Below are 20,518 nucleotides of genomic sequence, written 5' to 3' on the forward strand. Positions count from 1 at the left end.
GTAGACTCACACATCCTAGCTCTGCAATGGCCTTAATTCCTCAAGATGATTGACTTTCACCCCACTTCTTCGCTTAAACTCCTCCTTCTCTTTCTCTTTCTCCTCTTTTTTCTTTCTCCTTCTCCACCTTCTCTCTCTCTCTCTCTCTCTCTCTCTCTCTCTCTCTCCCTCTCCCTCTCCTTCTCCTTCTCCTTCTCCTTCTTGCTCTGTCTCTGTCTTTCTGTTCCTCTCTCTCCATCTCTTGATCTGCACATCCCCTACTGGTAAACTGCCAGAGGCTTGTGTGGATGTTTCGCAAGTGCTGGATATCAGACAGGAACGTCATTTTGGGGAATTTGAAACTTAGACCATGCTCGGGGAAGGGGCCAAAGGGGTTTTATTATCGCTGTTTTCAGCGCCAGAGAAGCAGTGACAGAGCTTAATCTTCACATTCTTCACATCGCATTTGTCTGACCCTCCTTCCCACTCAGAAGAGAAATTCAAAGGTACCTGAAAAAGGGCTTATTGTGTGTGTGGGGGGGGAGCAATTTGGGGTACTAATAGGGATGGCGTTATTTTTATAAATGAAATTATTTTATTCTACAAATAAAACAAAAATTGATTTCTAGAAATAAAATAAAATCAGTTTGTTATTTTAAGAGTAAGAACCTAATCGGCAGGGAAAACAGAGTCTAACCTTTTGTTATCCCTAAGACGCATCACACCTCTCCCTTTCCTTCATTCCCCTCCACTCCAAATCATTTCTAAACTTCGGTGTGACAGATATAGATTCTATAGTGAGGTCTACCTGGCTCTAGGAGTGGGGAAATCTGTCCTGTCCTTTCTCTCTTGGTCCGGTCTGGTCCACTCTTCAGTTCTTCACATCAGTTTGCAATTCTTGAAAAAAAAAGAAAAAAAAGTCCTCAAAATCCACCAGCATTTTAGTTTGAATTGCTTCTAATACGCACATTTATCTATGCAGTTTTGCATAATAGACACACACTTTGCACAGTGTTATTTTCTGTAATGCATTTTCCCCAAAGTAATCCATTTCTAGGCATACTTTGCTCAAGTCTATGCAATTTTGCACACAACACTCAGCTGAAGAGCGACACTGCAAAATTCAGAAAAGTGCAAATTCCCAAAAGATGTCTGTGTTTTGGTTCATGAATTGTTTCAGAAAGTGCAGATCAGGGAGCTCACATGAGAACTGAATCCACTTTGCCCTCTCCCATCCCTACCTCAAGCCAGGCAAAACCATATTTCTTCTCCCATGTATTTGACGGAGTCGGATAATCTTACTGTCATTTGTTTCTGCTCTGCTGCTGAAGTTCTTGCAGTTTTTTTAAAGGTTATCGTGTGGATTTCGTTGCAATGCATTGTGCTTTTTCTGATTTAATGTTGTGATTTATGCTTTTGAAGTTTTCAAAGTTTTGTAAGTCACTTGCAGATTCCTTATGTGGCGAGTGAAAAATACATTGGAGAAGGAGAAGGAAGAAAGAGGAGAAAAAGGAGGAGGAGGAGGAGGAGGAGGAGGAGGAGGAGAAAAAGTAGAGGGGGAAGAATAAGAAGAGGAGGAGGAGAAGGAAGAGAAAGGAGGGGGGGAAGAGGAGAAGAAAAAGGAAGAGAAGAAAAAGGAGCAGGAGGAGGAGGAGGGGAAGGGGAAGGAGGAGGAAGAGAAGAAGAGGAAAAAAGGAGGAGGAAAAAATAATAATAATCCAGTGATTGTTATATAAAGAGCCAAAATATATAAATATAAAGTGTCAAGGACCTCCCTGCCATGAGCGACAGAGAAACCTCCGAAGAAGGAAGAGGGCTGGATGGGGGGAGGTTCAGTTTGAGCTACCCTCACAATGAGAGGGAGGAAAGCCCTTTCTGTCCGGAGACACAAGCTGTAAATTCACAAGAGCCAGCAGAGGCTGTTGCAGAGCAGTGACTGGCGTTAGATTCAACTCCAGAAAAGGGGGAAGGAGGGGGCGCGTGCGAGTCTCCCCTTTCCAGAAGACTTGGCAGGAAAGGTGTCAGCCACACAGGGGAACATCGTAAAATCCTGACACACAGTAAGCCAGGGGTTGGGAACCTGTGGTCTTATATTCCAACTTCTATCAGCCCTAGCAAGCATGACCAATGGGGTCAGGGACGGTGGGAACTGTTGTCCTGCAACATCAGGAGGGCCACAGGTTCCCCACCCCTGAAATAAATCCTATGAAAATCCCAACACCCGTCCCCCGGGCCTCAAAAGCAACTAACTACCTTGTAGCCCGTAGTCCCACAAAAGTAAGGGCTGGGTTTTAGCACACCAATACAACAAACCACCGTTTTCTTTCGCTCCGTAAGACGCAATTTTCCTCTTCAAAACCTAAGGGGTGCGTCTTATGGAGCGAATGTGTGGTCCCTGGGGCTGGGGGGGGTTAACCCGGGCTTCCCTCGCCAGCCCCACAAGCTCGGGGATCAGCGGAAAGGCTGCGCGTAGCCTTCCCGCTGCTCCCCGGGGCTGGTGGTGAGGGAAGCTTGGCTTTCCCCACCGCCAGCCCTACAAGCTCGGGGAGCAGCAGAAAGGCTGCACGCAGCCTTTCCGCTGCTCCCCGACCTGCTCTTTGGGGCTGGAGGTAGCTTTCCCCAAAGAGCAGGTCGGGGAGCAGCGGAAAGGCTTCTCCCCTAGCTTGTGGGGCTGGCAGTGCGGGAAAGCCACGCTTCCCCCACCGCCAGCCCCAGGGAGCAGTGGGAAGGCTGTGCACAGCCTTTCTGCTGCTTCCCGACCTGCTCTTTGGGTCGAGCAGCTCTGGGGTAGCCTGCAAAGCCTCCGCAGGACAGCAGGAAGCCTTCATCCCGCTGCCCTGCAGAGGCTTCGCGTGGCTATCCCTGGCTTTTGCGGAAGGTGGGGGAAGGGACAGAGCAAGGCTCTCTCACTTCCCCTACCTCCCGCAAAAGCCCCCAAGAGCCGCATATTTTTTCCCCTTGAATCCCCCCCCCCCTCAAAAAAAGTAGGCGCACCTTATGGTCAGGTGTGCCTTATGGAGCGAAAAATACAGTATTTTGCTTGTCAGCCAAATGGCAGCCATGTTTGTGGCTGCTGGCTAGCTGGCTGGTGGCCATGATTTCTTTGCCTCCAACAAAGCTTGCCATCAAGCCTCTCTGCTGATGGGGAACCTCAGGCCGAAAGCACTTCTCTACCCAGCCCTTGAGATTTACCAGGCCACCCCCCCCCCCAGCCGTGCTGGACACCCTCCTCAAGCTCTTCTGCCTAACTGGAACATGTCATTGAAATGCGAAAATGGCTCTTGCTCATCTGGTTGCAGGGTGTGTGAATGCAGAAAGAACCCCTGGCCTTTGGCAAGACCACTTTTCACTGGATGTTTTCAACTCCAGAGAAGGAACAGAACACCCACCCCCCCACACACACACACCAAGGTCCATTAGAAAGGCCAAATAACAAACCACAGCTCTATTAACATGGTTCACAGTCAGTCTTCACCTCATCCAGACTCCCACCTTGAGCAGCATAAATTGCAGCCCACAAGCATCCACTCCACAAACCTCCCTCCCTTTTCTATACTAGCAACAGATAAAACCAAAAGGTGAAAGAGAAAGAGGATGGGAATAAGCCTGTTATGGCCTGGGAATCTGATTCAGAGGCTGAACCGGAGGAATCCTAGCCTGCACAGGGGCTTGAATCTGAAGGGCCTGCACCTGTGCCGGATCCTCAGGAGCAGACACCAGATGAATCCACTCTGGTTCTGGAGGTGACTGAGGACCCATTGCCTGCAGGTGCTCCTCTCCCAGCTCTGTCAGGAGAAGGTGAGGCTGTCTCTGGGTCCAGTAACCCTCCAGCCTCTCCTGAGCTGCAGAGGCTCAGGGCAGAGAGGCAGAGGGAACTAGGTTCTCTCAGGAGGAGTGCTGGCCTTAAGGCCAGGAGAGGCGGGTCACCTGTGGGCCGGGACCGCCCTAGGCCCCAGAGGAGATAAAGGTCAGTCAGCCCAGTCCCAGGTTGCGGGAGCAATGACGTTGGAAACCTGTTTCTGCCAGCACCCAGACCTGTTTTTCCGGAGTTCCCGACCACGCCCGGCTTCTTGCTTTGGACCCCGCTTCCCCCTTGGTGGACAGTCTCCAAACCCTCGGCCCAGGACCGGACTCTGACCACGCCTCGGGACCAGCACAAAGCCACAGCTCATATCTGGCTGCACCTTGATGTTGGGAAAGATTGAGGGCACAAGGAGAAGGGGATGACAGAGGACGAGATGGTTGGACAGTGTTCTTGAAGCTACCAGCATGAGTTTGACCAAAGTGCGGGAGGCAGTGGAAGACAGGAGTGCCTGGTGTGCTCTGGTCCGTGGGGTCACGAAGAGTCGGACACGACTAAACGACTAAACAACAACAACAGTGCATCCAGCACTTGTTTGGTTAGCTGTGTATACAAAATCCGCACCTATCCTGCAGTTTCTTGTGAAACACTGCGCTTTGATGCATTCTTCCACTCCCTCTCTAAAAAAAACACAATTTGGTTCTAAATTAGGGTGAAGAAAAAGCGAGCCCTCTGGTGTGGACATAAAGCAGGTGACTTGGGCTCTGTTCACACTCCTGTTTAATGTCCACTCACTGTGTTTCTAGTGTGGGGGGAGTGTTAATTCATGTTCACACAACATCATTCCAATTGCATATGTATCCCGTACTTTGTTATGACCAGGGCTGTCTTAAGCATATGCGGCGCCGGGGTGTAAAAATCCACCCATAGCCCCCCCGGTTGCCCAGTCCCAGGTGCACAGGAGAGTGGAGCCGGCCAGCCACCTCAGCTTCTTGCTGGCTCGGTTGCCCCCGAACTCGTGGTACAGATCCGCCCACAGCAGAAGAGCCCACTGCGGCGCTCCGACCGGCGGGCGGGCTCTTCCCAGCCTGGTGCCCCTGAGAGCCCAGAGCCCGGGTGCCCTGCACCCCTAGTGCCTATGGGTAAGACGGCCTTGGTTATGACATCCTGCTGTTGTATGCATTGCTTCCCAAACTAGCACCAATTGCAGTCCTTGAGTCAGTGGTTTTCAACCAATGTGCTATGGCACCCTCGGGTGCCTTGAATGATGGTCAGGGGTGCTGCTGGCAACATCGGCCTCTGTCCCTCTTTCCTTCCCTCCCTCCTCTGATGCCCTCTTGCAGTTCTGCCTCCCAAAGGCTTGTGCAGCTGTTTGTTGCAGCAGCCCTGGCTGCAAGCTCCCCAGGAGAATGGTGCCTCTGGGGCTGGCCAGGGGGTGCTGGTTGCCAGGAGCCGAGGCTGTCTTGGAGTAAGCAAGCAAGTGGGTGAGGGAGCCCAGCCAGCCGGTCCACCAGCCCTTGCTGTTGGGAATGGACAGACCAGTGGGAGGCCAGGCAAGCAGATGCCATGCTGGCCTTTTGTGTGCTTGCTGTGGGAGCTGAGCGCCCGGTGCTGAAGGGGAGCCTTTCCACTTTGCAGGCCTGGCAATGCCCACTGCTGCCACTGCCGCCTCCCAAGGTAAAATGCTGGCCTCACGTCTACCTTTGGCCAGTCTCTGTTGAGCCACTAAGGCTGGGGGCATCCTCTTCCCTGGCCCCTGTGGGGTGCCGAGAGAAGGCACTTCTCTTTGGGGTGGGGGCCATCTCAGAGACCGGGGCAGCAGTGGTGACTGCCCAAAGGACTCCCAAGAAGAGGAGAGAGAGGAGAGGAAGCTGAGGGAACCCTCTACAAGGGAGGGTATCCGAAAAGGGGTGAGGGACTGCCAGCCCTGCAGGCAAGGGGTGACATAACTGGGCTCCTGAGCCCCACAGGGGTGCTGCAGTTGGTCAAAGGAGCCTTGAACTCAAAAAGGTTCAAAACCTCTGCCTTAAGCCATTCCTTGTTCATCTCTAGCTATAGTACAGTGGTACCTCTGGCTAAGAACTTAATTCATTCTGCAGGTCCTGTTCTTAACCTGAGGTACCACTTTAGCTAATGGGGCCTCCCGCTGCCGCCACGCAATTTCTGTTCTAATCCTGAGGTAAAGTTCTTAACCCGAGGTACTATTTCTGGGTTAGCAGAGTCTGTAACCTGAAGCGCCTGTAACCTGAAGCATCTGTAACCCGAGGTACCACTATAAAGACATATTTGCATAGTGGGGAAGAAATCCCCATTAATGCCTCCTGGTGTGTAGGCCGAAAGAAATGAATCTGACAATAATGAAGCCATGCTGATGTGAACAGCTGGGGGGGGGGGGAGCTGTGAAATGCACCATTACTGTGAATATGCCCTTGTACACACATCAAACTGTGCTGATGTGTACAACAAGGCGCCAGTGTGGTTTGAAATGCAGCAAAGAAAGAAAGAAAGAGAGAACCTCCTTGCTGCAATTTTAGGTTGGTATTGAGTAGACTTCCTTCCCTTCTTCCCAGTTCTCACAAGACTTATGAACTTTGAGGCCAGCAGGGATACAAGCAGTGGCGACTTGCTGGCTTCCTGCAATGCTGTGCTGCATGTTGGCTAAGACAAATGGTGTTCAGCCTCAGGAAATCAGAGGCCTATGGCAACGCTCCTTCAATTGTCAAGGCTGAAGATCTGTCATAAGTCACACGTCATTATCTCTTCTTCCTAGATTTCACCAAGAAATCTGCTGACAACGGGCTATAGATCAGCTTCCGATTCAAAGCAGAGAATTAAGGTAAGGTGGAGCCTGCTTTTGATGCCTCCTCAATCCTAGTGATTTTTAGACTCAGCCATCTGGGGATAAACAAACAATAAATGTAGATCTATCTCCTGAGTCAATGTTTCTTTTTCTTTTTAAAAATGTTCAGGGTTAACCTATTACAGTATTTGTAAGAATGGATCCCAAATATCATTTAATTTCTCCATGGCAAGTCTGCGCTTATATGCAAGTTGTTTGTATGTTGCAAGTTTGTATAACTCTTCAATCCAATCATAGAAGGGAGACGCATTTTTCTGTTTTTCCAGTTCATCAGTATCAGTCTTTTGGCTGTGGAAAGGGCACAGAGAGTCCACTCATATTGTCCTTTTGTAAGGTTCCATGTGCTGGGAATATAATTCAAAAGGATATTTTGCTCTGTAAATATAAAGTTGTTCCATACAGTTCTGTGGATATTTCAATACAGTGGTACCTTGGGTTAAGTACTTAATTTGTTCCGGAGGTCCGTACTTAACCTGAAACTGTTCTTAACCTGAAGCACCACTTTAGCTAATGGGGCCTCCTGCTGCTGCTGCGCCGCTGCTGCACTATTTCTGTTCTCATCCTGAAGCAAAGTTCTTAACCTGAAGCACTATTTCTGGGTTAGCGGAGTCTGTAACCTGAAGCGTATGTAACCTGAAGCATATGTAACCTGAGGTACCACTGTATAGGACAATGAAAAAAACCATGTGTTTTAGAGAAGCATTATCCCTGTTGCATCTCCAACAGTTAGATGCCTTAGATAGCTCTTTTTTAAACAAACATGACGGGGTCAAGTATATTCTAAGATCTGGTGTACTACAAGAACAACCTTGTAAACTATACAGCTTTGGGTCCCCCCCCCCTTAATTTCCCCTTCTACAGTGGTACCTCGGGTTACATACACTTCAGGTTACATACGATTCAGGTTACAGACTCTGCTAACCCCAAAATAGTACCTCGGGTTAAGAACTTTGCTTCAGGATGAGAACAGAAATCGTGCTCTGGCGGCGTGGCGGCAGCAGAAGGCCCCATAAGCTAAAGTGGTGCTTCAGGTTAAGAACAGTTTCAGGTTAAGAACGGACCTCTGGAACAAATTAAGTACTTTACCACTGTACACAGGTTCTGTTTCTTGTTTTCCTTTTCTCTCTTTTATTTACGTCTCACCATGTTTAGTGGCGGGTGGCGCTGTGGTCTAAACCACTGAGCCTAGGGCTTGCTGATCAGAAGGTCAGCGGTTTGAATCCCCACGACGGGGTGAACTCCCGTTGCTCAGTCCCTGCCCCTGCCCACCTAGCAGTTCGAAAGCATGTCAAAGTGCAAGTAGATAAATAGGTACGAAGGTAAACGGTGTTTCCATGCGCTGCTCTGGTTCGCCAGAAGCGGCTTAGTAATGCTGGCCACAAGACCCGGAAAACCTGTCTGTGGACAAACGCCGGCTCCCTCGTCCTATAGAGTGAGATGAGTGCCACAACCCCAGAGTTGTTTGCGACTGGACCTAACGGTCAGGGGTCCCTTCACCTTTACCTTTATGTTTAGTGTACATAGAATTATGTACTTTTTGAACTTTCAATAAAGAAAAATAAATAAACAATTGAAAAAATTGTTCAGGGTTGAAGTGGGGGCAGTCACATAGCTGGGGGGTGCACTGGGCGGCACTTACTTTGGGGGCAGCATGCTGGAGCCCAAGGTGACACCCAAGTCAAGGCACTTCAGAGCATGGCATCCCACTCCCCAAAGTAGCCCGACCTGGGGCTGTGCTTGCAGGGTGCTGAGCTGCTGGGTCCCCCGCCACCCCATGCCAGAGGGCAGCTGAGAAGGACGCAACTGGCATGCGTTGACCCTGCGAGTGGCACTGGGCCTGTAGTGAGCCTGAGCCACGGCGTCTCTCCTGGGAGGGATGAAGTGGCTCCCCACCCAAAGAAGCAACATGGGGTTGGCCTCTGCCTGCTGCCTCCCCCTCAGCCGCCCTCCAACGATATTGTCATCTGCATGGTGCTGAAATTCATTTAAAAATACTTTTTTTAAAAAAGATTGCTGCCCTGGAGGATGACCATATGAATTCTGGGGGTGGGGGAGAAAACAATGGTCTTGACCTTTAAAGCCCTTTGTGGCTTAGGACCCTCGTATCTACGGGGCCGCCTCTCCTTGTATGCCCCACAAAGGACCTTAAGGTCCATGAATAACCATAGTTTAGAGGTCCCGGGCCCTAAGGAAGTCAGACTATCCTCCACCAGGGCCAGGGCCTTTTTAGTGATGGCTCCAACCTGGTGGAATGCTCTGTCCCATGAGACCAGGGCCCTTCAGGATTTAACCACCTTCCGCTGGGCCTGTAAGACAGAGCTATTCCGCCTGGCCTTTAATTTGAATTCAGCCTGATCTTTTATTTCCCTTCCCTTCCTTTCCCCTCCCCTTTTCTGAAGACCACCTGCTCTGAGACCCCACAGCTAATTCTCCCCTGGCCTCCTTGCTGGCCCAAGTGGGACTGAAGGGAGGGGCTCCCCAAACCTGACTGTGAAGTCACCCCACCTAGGCCTCACCCCAACTAGGCCTCAAGACTTCCCAATTACTTTCTTTGAGGATTCAGTAGCTAAAAAGCATTCGCTTTGCTGTAAGAAAAAGAAGATGAGAGAAGAAAGCTTTCTGTTTCCCAGGCTTTCCGTTGGCCTTGCCAGCAGCGCATCCAACTTTGCAACTTGCTTGGCGCTGGCGCACAGACCCCGGGAATGGCGCCGGGAGAACCAGATAGAAACAATTCTATTCATCATGAATGGAGATTGTTTCTGCCAACATACCTGTGCAAACTCGTGAGGCTGGATCCCTGGGAAAGGGGAGGGAAAGAAAAGGGCCTGAAAAAAGGGATATAAACTGAATGTAAAATGCTTTCAGGTGTACTTGCTTGTGAATTATCACGCAGGTTCCTTTCTGCTACTCCGGATAGCAGGAATAAAGACTCTTTCTCTGAATTAAGCCCTCGGTGTCTGTTTGTCTCCTTCCTCCCTCACCCGGGAGCAATGCTCATCATACCCATGGGAAAGGCCTGAAAGGCTACAGCATCAATTCAGCCAGCTTACCCTGGGGATTATTTAATTGATTTTTGATTTTTGAATTTCATTGTTATTCATGTTTTTATACTGTATTTTATGCTGCTTTTATAATTAAGTGTTTTCAAGGGTTTTAAATTTGTTGTTAGCCACCCTGAGCCTGGTTTTTGAACCGGGAAGGGCGGGGTATGAATAAAAAATTATTATTATTATTATTATTATTATTAATGGGATGAGGTGGGAGGGAGGGAGGCAAAGGATAAATGTCAGCATAATTCAGGCTGAGAAGTATTCTTTGCAGAATAAACGCCTTTGTCTATTTTACAAAAAACGTTGCTTGACTCTTGCTCTTCTTAATATAATTGTGGGGGTGGGGTGAGGGTGAGGGTGAGGGTGGGGTTGACGTTTTTCAGCCCAAAGGCCATATTATTCCCTTCCGGTCAAATGTTTGAGGTAGGCCAGGCCAAACGCAGCGAGTGCTAATGAAGGAGTGAGGACCAGGGGTCCACCTGGGTCCACTTTGGAGAGCCAGGCTGGAGCCATTTTATAAGCTGAAAGCCATCTTAGAAAGCAAACTAAAAGGCTAAAAGCTATCTCTCTTCTGTTTGCAAAAGCATTCTTTGCAAATGCAGCAAATGTGGTCTGAGCACTTCACACCTGCTCTAGCTGCTGACCCAATTCCAGTAAACAGACCGAGAATAGAGCGAACAACAGGAAGATGTAGCCCACCACAAATGAGCAACAGGAGAAGGTAGCTCGCCACAAGTCTAACAGATGGTCAATGCGGCTTTACTAGGAAGGGTATGTAGGTCAAGAGGTTTATAAGCTTACAGCACCACCTTGCGGATAATGCAGCCTGGAACCGAAGGGCCACCATCAATTCTTTAATTGGTTGAGTTTCAATTAATATGCATAAAGGGGAATGTTTGAGGGCTGGGTCAAGGGCTGAACTGTGCTTTTGCCAAAAGGTATAAAAGTTGTCTGCCCCTGGTGTTCGTGGGCATTCTCTCATTTTTCCTGAATGTACCCACTTTGCTTTGCTTGTCTGACAAATAAACCAAAGTCAATAAAAAATATTGCTGCCTGGATTTTTCCATTCTGGTCTAGATTCTGAATTTACAGAATCTGAAGTCTCTAACATTTCTGGTGCCACAGGTGACTCGGATCAAGGACCTTAAGTCCTCAAAAAGACCAGAAGGCAGCTCCCTTGTCCTTTTCTAGGCAGGGCGCAGGGGAAGAGCCAATAGGCCGCTTACTCCTGGCGCCACCGAGGTTTTTCTTCGGAGGAGGGCGAAGCCAATTTGACCCTTCTGCTGGATCCTGTGAGAGGAGACAACGGATTGAAGGACCGAGGTTGGGAGAACAGGGCAGAGACCAGCCGGCTGGGGTGAGTACATGGGCAAAGGGCCCTGAGGACATAGGAAACCTCCTTGGATAAGGAGAAGGGACAGACTGATCACCTGTCCAGCGTGCTTGGTGGCAGTAAGGGTAGAGTTGGCCCCTGAAAACCACCCACGCTTAAGGATTTAAAGGTATAAGGAAGGCAGAAAGGAAAAAGGGGGGGAACCGGGAGGCTAGTGTGTGGTACAGCGTCCAGTGAAAGAGGCACTTGGTGCATGTGTGTGTGTAACCCCAGGGTATTCCCCTGGGGTAGAACCAATAAGTACTTCGTTTCCCAGCAGCGCAAGCTCGACTGGGCAAGGAAAATTGGGAACTGCATGTGTGTGTGTTTGGTGTTTGGGGACGCTGCACAAGGACCATATTAAATATGGGAGGGGGTGGCTCGAAAGGTCCAATAACTCCCCTGCAATGCATGCTGAACAATTTCAAGAAAGGATTCAGCGGAGACTATGGCATTGTGATGACGCCAGAACGCTTGCGCACTCTGTGTGAACTGGGAAGAAACATAGAGGCTCTAGCTGGGACAGGGCAACAAGGAGTATCTCTTTGAGGCTGAGTATCTACTTAGGGAAGAGTTTCAGACTCAGATGTAGCTCTGGGAGCGATGGAGGGGATCGCTCCAGAGATCCCTTAGGCTATCCAAGTTAGTATATAGAACTAGAGTGCATACAAAGCTTTCAGATCTCTGGACCTCAATGAAGGCAAGAGTTCAGCCAGGCAGAGTTGGAGAATTCTCTGCTGAGCTGTGGCTTTGGTAGTAAGGCAAGCCTCCTAGTTTCTCCAAAGCCCATTACTGAACTGGGAAGCACATGAGCCTTGCAGACCTCCAATAGTTTTGATCCCTATAGTAACTACAACTTGACCAGGAAGGTCAACCTAAATCCCAGAACTTAGTTAGGGAAGAGCTGGGTACCTCTGTGACCAGCGGCAACTTGGAACACATCAGGGGAAACCACCAGCAGCCCCCTAGTTTCTCTGATGACTAGTGAGAGGTGGTCTATGGCTAGGAAATACGAAATGGTTTCAGACCTATAGAAGTTACAGTTGAGACAGGGAGGACAATTTAATTGGTGCCCTTAATCAGGCACCAGCTGGATGGCTCAGAGCTCAGGTGTGTCTCAGAGAACACTGTAACAGACCCCTGGTTTGAGGCTTAGGCAGAGGAGCCTCAAGAGAAGACCTGCATCTTTGTGGCCACCACAGTTGACAAGTTAGTTGCCACAGAAAAGGGATGAGGGAACAGATGAAGAAATAATCCGGACACCTGAAGCTGACCACAGGGTGTGAGCAGCCAAGGTCAGGTGTCTGCTGGCAGAGCTACTAGAAGTTTAAAAAAACAAAACAAAACAAAACAAAACAAAACAAAAAAAAAACTGCATAAAACTAAAAAAAAAAAAAAAAGAGGAAGAACTTTCTCCATTTAACTTGGATGAGTTTGTGAACATGGATGAAGTTCTAGAGGTTTACGTGATAATAGAGAACCCCCCCACCCCCCTGGCTGAAGAAATATAAGACTGCTCAATGAAATTAAAGGAGCACAGGCAGGAAAACGCCTCAAGAAGCCCATTTACCAGGGATCCGAGGCAAAAGTGCCGTGGTGGCCCCTTGGGAGGACAGGGACAGCCCCATATCCTCAAAGCTCCACCGCTGCCCCGATATGCGGCCCCAGGAGCCAAAGCAGGAAAGGGGGGGCTGCCAGCCAGCCCAGAAGTACACAAGGCAGAGCCCAGTGACCAGGTCCTGGATGAATTATACCCCAGTCTTACAGAATTGAGGAAAAAGATGAGCAAATACAGAAGTTCGACCACTATGTATCGAGATGCTGCAGACGCTTATCACAGGGGTCGAGAAAAAGCCTTTTGAAAGTACCTAAAACAGTGCAGATCCAATCAGCCCACGTCCAGTGTAGAGGCAGGGACAGCAGTCCTGCCCCCCCTTCGCGTGGTTTTTGACAATCCACCACCTCCACCCCCTGCACCTCCGGCAGGGCAAGACGGTGCTCAAAATGTCCCTGCCCCACCTGCCCCGCCACCACAGCCTAGGACATTCACCCTTCAATATGTCCCCCTCACCACCATTGATTTGATGAATTGGAAGACCCACAGTCCTGCGTTTGCTGAGAAGCCCCAGGCAATGGTGGACTTGCTGTCCTCCATATTTGCAGCACATGAGCCTACCTGGACAGACTGTCAGCAATTGCTGAACACTCTCTTTACTTCAGAGGAAAGGAGGAGAATTAATACACAGGCTCTAGAACACCTAAAAGAACAGCAGGTTCAGGAGGCAGAGTGGCCTCAACGATATCCCTTAACCAACCCACAGTGGGACCCAAATAATGTGGACAATCGCAATGCTCTAAGTACCTATCATAGGACAATGTGCAAAGGACATTAGAACCAAAATCCAAAACAGCCTGGGTTCCAGGACATGTCCAGATCTCAGCTCATGGCCATCGCCCAGAAGGTGTTTAAACAAAGAGGAGAGACTGAGAAGAGGGAGAAAAAGCAGTGGAGAAAAGAAAAGGCAGCAGTGATAGCCGCGCCAATGGCTCACAGCCCAAGGACCTGAGGGGTCCGCCGTAGTCATTGAGAGACCCGCAGCCAAGGAGGAAGATGCCTGCTCAGCAACAGCAAGGCCATAAGAATTACCCCTGTAAAAGGCTGCATGGAGCCAATTGGGAAGTCTGGTCAAAATGCATGTATTACTGACTGGCAGAAAAGCAGCTATGGGAAAGTACACAGGCTGAAACAGGCGTTGCCCAGCCCATTAAGAAGTTTACAGGCGCAGTGGAGGCTTGTGAAGCAGACGTGGTTGATGCTCTTGAGCAGCCCTGGGTAGTGTGGCAAGCACTGAAGACGGCATGTCAGGCTGCAGTAGAAGCCAGACCAGAGGGACCTGGAAGCCCAAAAGGGTCTGTGGGACGCCCAGAAAGCCCAGAGGGGGCTGAGGTTGCTTTGGGAAGTTGTTTCTATGGTTCAATGCATCTGTGTGATGGACTGTGTGTTGGAGAAAGGCTGAAAAGGCAGTTGCAAGCTGTTCCTCAGGCAATAGAGCACCCAAAAGTGGGGGTGCAGGCCAGGCAAGCCATTCCAAGAGTTCTGAGGAGGCCAAAGTCTCCAAGAGTTATTTGTCCTTTGAGGTGAAGTCCAACAGCGAAAGGCATTGCCATGCAATTGGCAGCTGGATGCAAGGCTAACATCTATACTGATTCTAAATATGCCTTCTTAACCCTGCATGCGCATGGCGCCCTATGGAAAGAGCCGGGAAAGCTCTGAAATACGGTCCAGAAGTTGAGACGTTACTAGAAGCTGTATGGGCCCCCAAAGAGATTGATGTGATGCACTGCAAAGGCCATGGCAAAGGTCGGAACATGGTCACTAGAGGCGACCGGAAAGCAGATAATGCAGCTTGTGAGGCAGCTCTGAAACCTCCACCAGTGGTCACCACCGCCCTCAACCCAGCTACCCTGTTGTCGGTAGGAGAAGGTGAGGAGCAGACGCACGATTGCATTGAGATTATGGACACAAGACTGGACCAGGAGAAGTGGCCAAGGGAAATCGATTGGCAGACAGAGTGGCCAAGGAAGCAGCCCGGTAACCAGCCCCAGCCTCAGTTATTGGAGCAGTGGTCCCAGAAGCGATCTTAAGCACTGTTAACAAACCAGATACTATGAGTCCACCCACATGAGGCCAGATGCCACAACCAAGCAGCTGGAGAAGTATGTCTATATAGCCAACCTTTATCAACTGGCAGCCCAGATTTCCAGGAAATGCCTGCTATGCCAAAAGAATAATCCCAGAACTCACTCCAGATGATGTGGAACAGCGTTACACCCTTGATGAACAGCAGAGGGCAAGCCAAGAAGGAGCAACACTCCAGGAAGGACCAGACAGCTGTGTTTTTGGTGCCCCAGCATCTGGCCAGCGTGATTGTGAAGAATTACCACGAATCCACCCATTTGGGAAGCCCAGCTGCTAAAGCACACCTTGGGAGAATATTCTACATCACCAACCTATCTCAACTAACTGCTGCTACAACTAACTGTTGCTATAACTAACTGCTGCTATATCCCAAAACTGTGTCCTGTGCACCAACCAAGAGACTATCACCCTTTGAGCTTTTATATGGCAGGCCACCTCCTTTCGTCCGAGACATCCCCGCCAGTTTGGGGCAGATGAAAAAATCACATCACCCAAGGACAAGTGCAATCCCTTTGTTTGTCGTGTGTGTGTTTGCTTCCTTTCCAGGTATTCCCTCGAGCGTACATCGTGCAGTCCCGCGGCAGTCTCACTGAGCCGGTTCACCAGTTCCTCTGGGTGACAGCGTCTGGCGACCCCCTCATCCCCAACTGCAGTGAAAGTAGCCGAGGTGATCCCCTGGGTACATCACACGCGTCTGAAATCCTGCTGACCCTCTGAAGCTGATCATCACCTTGTGTTTGACGCTACCGGGAATGCGTTGAGCCACGGGCAACGAGATCCTGCGACTACTCATCACAAGGACAGTCACAAAGACTTTATCTTTTCTCTCTTATTTTCTGTATTGATTTGCTCTATGTCTTATTGCCCTGACCCTACCGAGCCATACCAACCCTATTGGCCTGCTGACCTCTGCTATGACTGGTTCGTCTTGCCGGTGGTAAGGGACGGCATACGCGTTGGCTCTTGGGAACGAGGGTTCAATAGGGCGGCCGCAGTACAGCATCCCACTCTCCCACTGTGGCTCTTTATTCACTGCATTGCCCAGCGCACTTGGATGTGGCTCCTCCGGAGAGCTGCAGGATCGGTCGAAATCTATCGAGTTCTAGACTGCTCTTGTGGTTGTGGGAGAATAGCCCGCTGGTTACATGGTAAAGCGATATATCAACCCCATTTGACAAACCAGGCCAAAATCTTACTCCAGGTGTTGCATGGGAGGGTGTCTGAATCAGGTGCACATTAAAATTGCTGAACAGGTGTCTATAAATTCTGCAGCACCACCTCTGATTATTGTGGTGGCTCGAGTCTCCCAAAATCCCAGAATACTGCCTGAACTACTGGGCCTGGTAACTCCACACCTAATACCCTTGAATGTGGCAGGGTATTCTTGTGGCTGCATAAGAGTTGCCACCCAGTAGACAGACAGGGCACCTAGTTCCAGAAGAATTGGATGGGAGGGGTGCCCGAGGGTAGCATCCCCAGGGTAGAGACTTGCTCTCCAGCAAATTTAGAGGCACCACTAGGACTTTTGGTATTGGGACCAGAACCCCTTGATATAGTCACTCCGTGTGTGTCAGGCCATTGCAGGGGTGGATATATTCTTGTGGGTGCAACATCATTTACGTGGAAGAAGAAGCCCCTTTTGGATATAGTACTCTCCCAGGAGACCACAGGGGTCTCCACCCACCGGGAATAGTTGGGAAGTTGATCCAAGTGGTGGGAGCTTCCGAAATAAGGTGGAAGATGACCCCAGAGGCCCAAGTGTTTATAGAATACGAATATCAGTGGGCCCTTCAGCAGTAAAAGAATATTAGGAATGACCCCGAGTATTGGTGGGAGGAACTATGGAAATATTGAGGTTGGTGGGTAGGAGTGGTATGTACTGCCCTATTTCTTTGGATGTTCATGTATTTTTGCTGGCATTGGCCAAAGCGGGAAAGAGTCCCCTGGCCTCCCATGCCAACTTTTCCCATCTGGCTCTCTATGATGTGGTACCTATTGATCCATCAAAACGAAAATGATGAACCGGAATTGGTCAGCATTTTCGTGATGGAAAGGGGGGAATGAAGGAGTGAGGACCAGGGGTCCACCTGGGTCCACTTTGGAGAGCCAGGCTGGAGCCATTTTATAAGCTGAAAGCCATCTTAGAAAGCAAACTAAAAGGCTAAAAGCTATCTCTCTTCTGTTTGCAAAAGCATTCTTTGCAAATGCAGCAAATGTGGTCTGAGCACTTCACACCTGCTCTAGCTGCTGACCCAATTCCAGTAAACAGACCGAGAATAGAGCGAACAACAGGAAGATGTAGCCCACCACAAATGAGCAACAGGAGAAGGTAGCTCGCCACAAGTCTAACAGATGGTCAATGCGGCTTTACTAGGAAGGGTATGTAGGTCAAGAGGTTTATAAGCTTACAGCACCACCTTGCGGATAATGCAGCCTGGAACCGAAGGGCCACCATCAATTCTTTAATTGGTTGAGTTTCAATTAATATGCATAAAGGGGAATGTTTGAGGGCTGGGTCAAGGGCTGAACTGTGCTTTTGCCAAAAGGTATAAAAGTTGTCTGCCCCTGGTGTTCGTGGGCATTCTCTCATTTTTCCTGAATGTACCCACTTTGCTTTGCTTGTCTGACAAATAAACCAAAGTCAATAAAAAATATTGCTGCCTGGATTTTTCCATTCTGGTCTAGATTCTGAATTTACAGAATCTGAAGTCTCTAACACTATTTTTTTACCTTTGTATGCTGGGCTCATTTCTACACATACCTGCGAACCCCTCTCTGTCCCCCAACTCAGGCAGGTGAAAAGCAGCATCAGAGTTCAAGGGCTCATTCAAGGACCGGGGAAAAGCATCCAGGGAAGGGTGCAAAGCAGGCTGAGGTAGGGCTGTGGCCTGAGAGAGTCCCAAAGGCCAGAGATAGATAGATAGATAGATAGATAAATAGATAGATAGATAGATAGATAGATAGATAGATAGATAGATAGAGAAACCTGCAGCGTACAGTATATTTACATAGGAACACAGGAAGTAGCCTTACAGTGAGTCAGTTGTTGTTGTTGTTTAGTCGTTTAGTCGTGTCCGACTCTTCGTGACCCCCTGGACCAGAGCACGCCAGGCACTCCAGTGAGTCAGAGTACTGGTCAACTCACTGGTCAACTGTCACGGACTGTTAGGTCACAGTGGATTGTTGGGTGGCACCAACTGAGTGGTCAGAGGGAGAAGAGGGATCAGACTGGGAGGGAGGAGGTGTCAGAAGCTGAAGAAGAGGCAACAGGGCTTAGTGAGCAAGAAGAGTCTGTGGTAGAGAGGAGTCCAGAACCAGAGGCAGAAGTGGAAGCAGGAGAGTGGGATGAGGGTGGCTAAGAGGCAGAGATGAGTCAGGCTGGTGAAGAAGCACTGGGGAGATCTTCCTCCTGCTGTTGTGGTAGCAGCCCAAAGGGCCACAATAAATGTGATAATGTGTACCCCTGTAAATCCTTGAGTGTGCTTCTAATAGAGAATGGGCATAAATCTGACATCAGGAATCACAAGACAGAGAAACCATTAGGAGAACACTTCAATTTCCCCAGGACATTCTATACAAGATCTCAAAGTAGCTGTCCTATTACAAAAGAATTTCAGAAATAGACTGGAAACTTAAAACTTAAAACCATGGTCTGAACAGAGACATTGGATTCTTACCTCATTATACATGATAAAGCTATTTTTAGTCATCTCACCCTTTGCTTTTTCCTGTAAGACCAATTGCAGTCGTTAACAGTCATCAACAGGTTTACCACACCTATCAGCCATTCACCCATTCCCACCTCCCTTCTGAGTAATACCCCTCCCCACCTTCTCACTATATAGAAGGGTCTGGTGACTTCTGTTTCAGTGTATCTGAAGAAGTGTCCGTGCACATGAAAGCTCATACCAATAACAAACTTAGTTGGTCTCTAAGGTGCTACTGGAAGGATTTTTTTTTTATTTTGTTTCGACTACGGCTGACCAACATGGCTACCTACCTCTAACAGCCCGTTCACAGCAGAAGACCTTGGTCCCTTCTCCAGGATGGTGTGTGTCTAATTTACCCTGCAGGGCTTGTTTGTTGGAAAGCCTGTTTATCCAGGTCAAATGGAGAGCAAAGGTTGGAGAGATTAAATCGAGATATGGAAATATGGAAACATCGATGAGAAGCAGGACTGAGATCTGGATATGCTTTGAGGTTCAGACTGTGGGAAGTCATAAAATCAAAATTACAATTTGGAAGACAATTTGATCTTTTTTATTTTTATTGGATTATGATTTGAAATGTTACTTGGATGTTTTTTTATTGGAAAATCAATAAACGCTCTAACAAAAAAAAAAATGGAGAGCAAAGGAACCAACAAGGGGGGTGATAGGTACCTTTTCATTTCTAGAAAAGCTTGAATCATACATTTAAGTGTCCTTTAATTAATTTTTTTTTAATTGTCCCACTGCAGGGATCTGAACGAGGATGGCTACATTTGATGGAATCCCAACCTGTCTCTCAGCGGACCTCTTTTTCAGGAACATGCTGTTGGCCAAGACCAAGGAAGAACCCAACAGCAAAATGTTCTCCTGTTTCAGCTGCGCCTTGGAGAACCTCCAGAGGGAGCCACCATGTGTGAGAAGCAATGCCCACCTCACCGTTTCTGATGGGCGCACGCTGATGGAGTTCACCTCGGGCGACGGATCGGTCGCAGTCACGGTCTTCCACAATCAAGGCAAAGTGCACTACAATGTCTTGGTACCCAACTGGGACCTCTACTTTGCTCGTCTCTGCTCTAATCCACAGCCTCTCAGCCTCAGTAATATCCTTAGCATCCGTGGCCATCTACATAACTGGGGTTCCTTTAGGAAAGGGTTTTCTCCTTTGGCCTGCTTTGACCTAGCAGTGGAAAAATTCTGCATGGAACCCGATACCATCCAGAAGGATGCTGAGATGTTGGTGGAATGTGGTGGGCGGGTGGTGAGGTTCGTCTCCGGCCAGGAAACCTATAAGATTTCGGTCTTCTTTAAACAAGGCGAGGCCAAATATGAAGTCCACGTAGACAACTGGGATGTGGTCATGGAGCGTTTGCAGACTGGGGTGGAGGAGCTAAGCTTGGAGAACTTGTTGCGTGTGGAGAACAGGCTGAGACTCCAGAAATGGCGGGAGCTAAGGTCTTGCCTAGATGAGGCCGTTAGTCGGTTCTCCCAGGAACCCCGTTGCGTTCAGGATAATGCCAAAATGTTGATTACCACCAGTAATGAGAAAGTTGTGCTGATCTCTGGGAAAGGGGAGAACCTCATCACAGTGACATATGGGTATGGAAGGGTTGACTACAAGTTGGTAGAACGAGGCTGGTGGGAGGTGGCTGCCAGGGTCCTCCAAAAGAAAGAGACACATACAACAGAACTTATTTGAAAGACCGGCTCCACCAAACGCTTCCTGAAAATAAAAATATGGAAGGCTGCATCAAGGTGGTAAGCTTTGCCACTGACATGGGTGTATTCATTAGCATGAATGTGGAAAAACTGCAGGCATATGACTTTACAGTCGTACCTTGGTTTTCAAATGCTTTGGGAGTCAAATGTTTTGGCTCCTGAACGATCTAAAACCAGAAGTGATTATTCCGGTTTTCGAAAGTTCTTTGGAACCCGAACGTCTGGCGCGACTTCCGCAGGTTCTGATTGACTGCAGGAGCTTCCTGCAGCCAATCGGAAGCCGCACCCTGGTTTCTGAAAGTTCTGGAAGTCGAACGGGCTTCCGGAAT

General features: G+C 49.0%; 2 protein-coding genes and 1 long non-coding RNA gene across 6 annotated transcripts in view; 2 read left to right on the top strand and 1 right to left on the bottom strand.

Annotated features, from left to right (window-relative positions):
- Nucleotides 1-17,640, bottom strand: part of LOC309337290 (uncharacterized protein) — a 61,797-nt gene extending 44,157 nt beyond the window's left edge. Inside the window, exons 1-3 of one of the 2 annotated variants that reach the window (XM_081854072.1) lie at nucleotides 17,494-17,640; nucleotides 6,559-6,676; nucleotides 788-876 (exon numbers count right to left, since the gene is read on the bottom strand). The gene's annotated coding sequence lies outside the window, so the exon portion shown is untranslated. Of the gene's footprint in view, nucleotides 1-787; nucleotides 877-6,558; nucleotides 6,677-8,280; nucleotides 9,317-17,493 lie in introns of those variants that run through there. The other variant, XM_081854073.1, reaches the window with a different exon arrangement.
- The window catches only part of LOC309337478, a 169,338-nt gene that overhangs the window by 75,195 nt on the left and 73,625 nt on the right, over nucleotides 1-20,518 (top strand). The gene's annotated exons all lie outside the window — the stretch shown is intronic.
- Nucleotides 308-20,220, top strand: LOC309337136 (uncharacterized protein). Of its 3 annotated transcripts, none has more exons than XM_081853846.1 (3): nucleotides 308-485; nucleotides 6,552-6,617; nucleotides 19,223-20,220. In XM_081853846.1, the coding sequence occupies exon 3, from the start codon at nucleotides 19,237-19,239 to the stop codon at nucleotides 20,167-20,169; it is 933 nt and encodes a 310-aa protein (XP_081709972.1). In that variant the 5' UTR covers nucleotides 308-485; nucleotides 6,552-6,617; nucleotides 19,223-19,236; the 3' UTR covers nucleotides 20,170-20,220. The 3 variants fall into 3 exon arrangements, with proteins under 3 accessions (XP_081709972.1, XP_081709971.1, XP_081709973.1); XM_081853847.1 differs by lacking the exons at nucleotides 308-485; nucleotides 6,552-6,617 and adding exons at nucleotides 17,722-17,808; nucleotides 17,894-18,351; XM_081853845.1 differs by lacking the exon at nucleotides 6,552-6,617.

Source organism: Podarcis erhardii, assembly GCF_964252035.2.
Source record: "Podarcis erhardii genome assembly, chromosome: 2".
Taxonomy (NCBI): Eukaryota; Metazoa; Chordata; class Lepidosauria; order Squamata; family Lacertidae; genus Podarcis; species Podarcis erhardii.

What these genes read in the sequence shown, in the direction of transcription:
- LOC309337136 (XM_081853846.1), top strand. Translation starts at nt 19,237, where the DNA reads ATGGCTACATTTGATGGAATCCCAACCTGTCTCTCAGCGGACCTCTTT.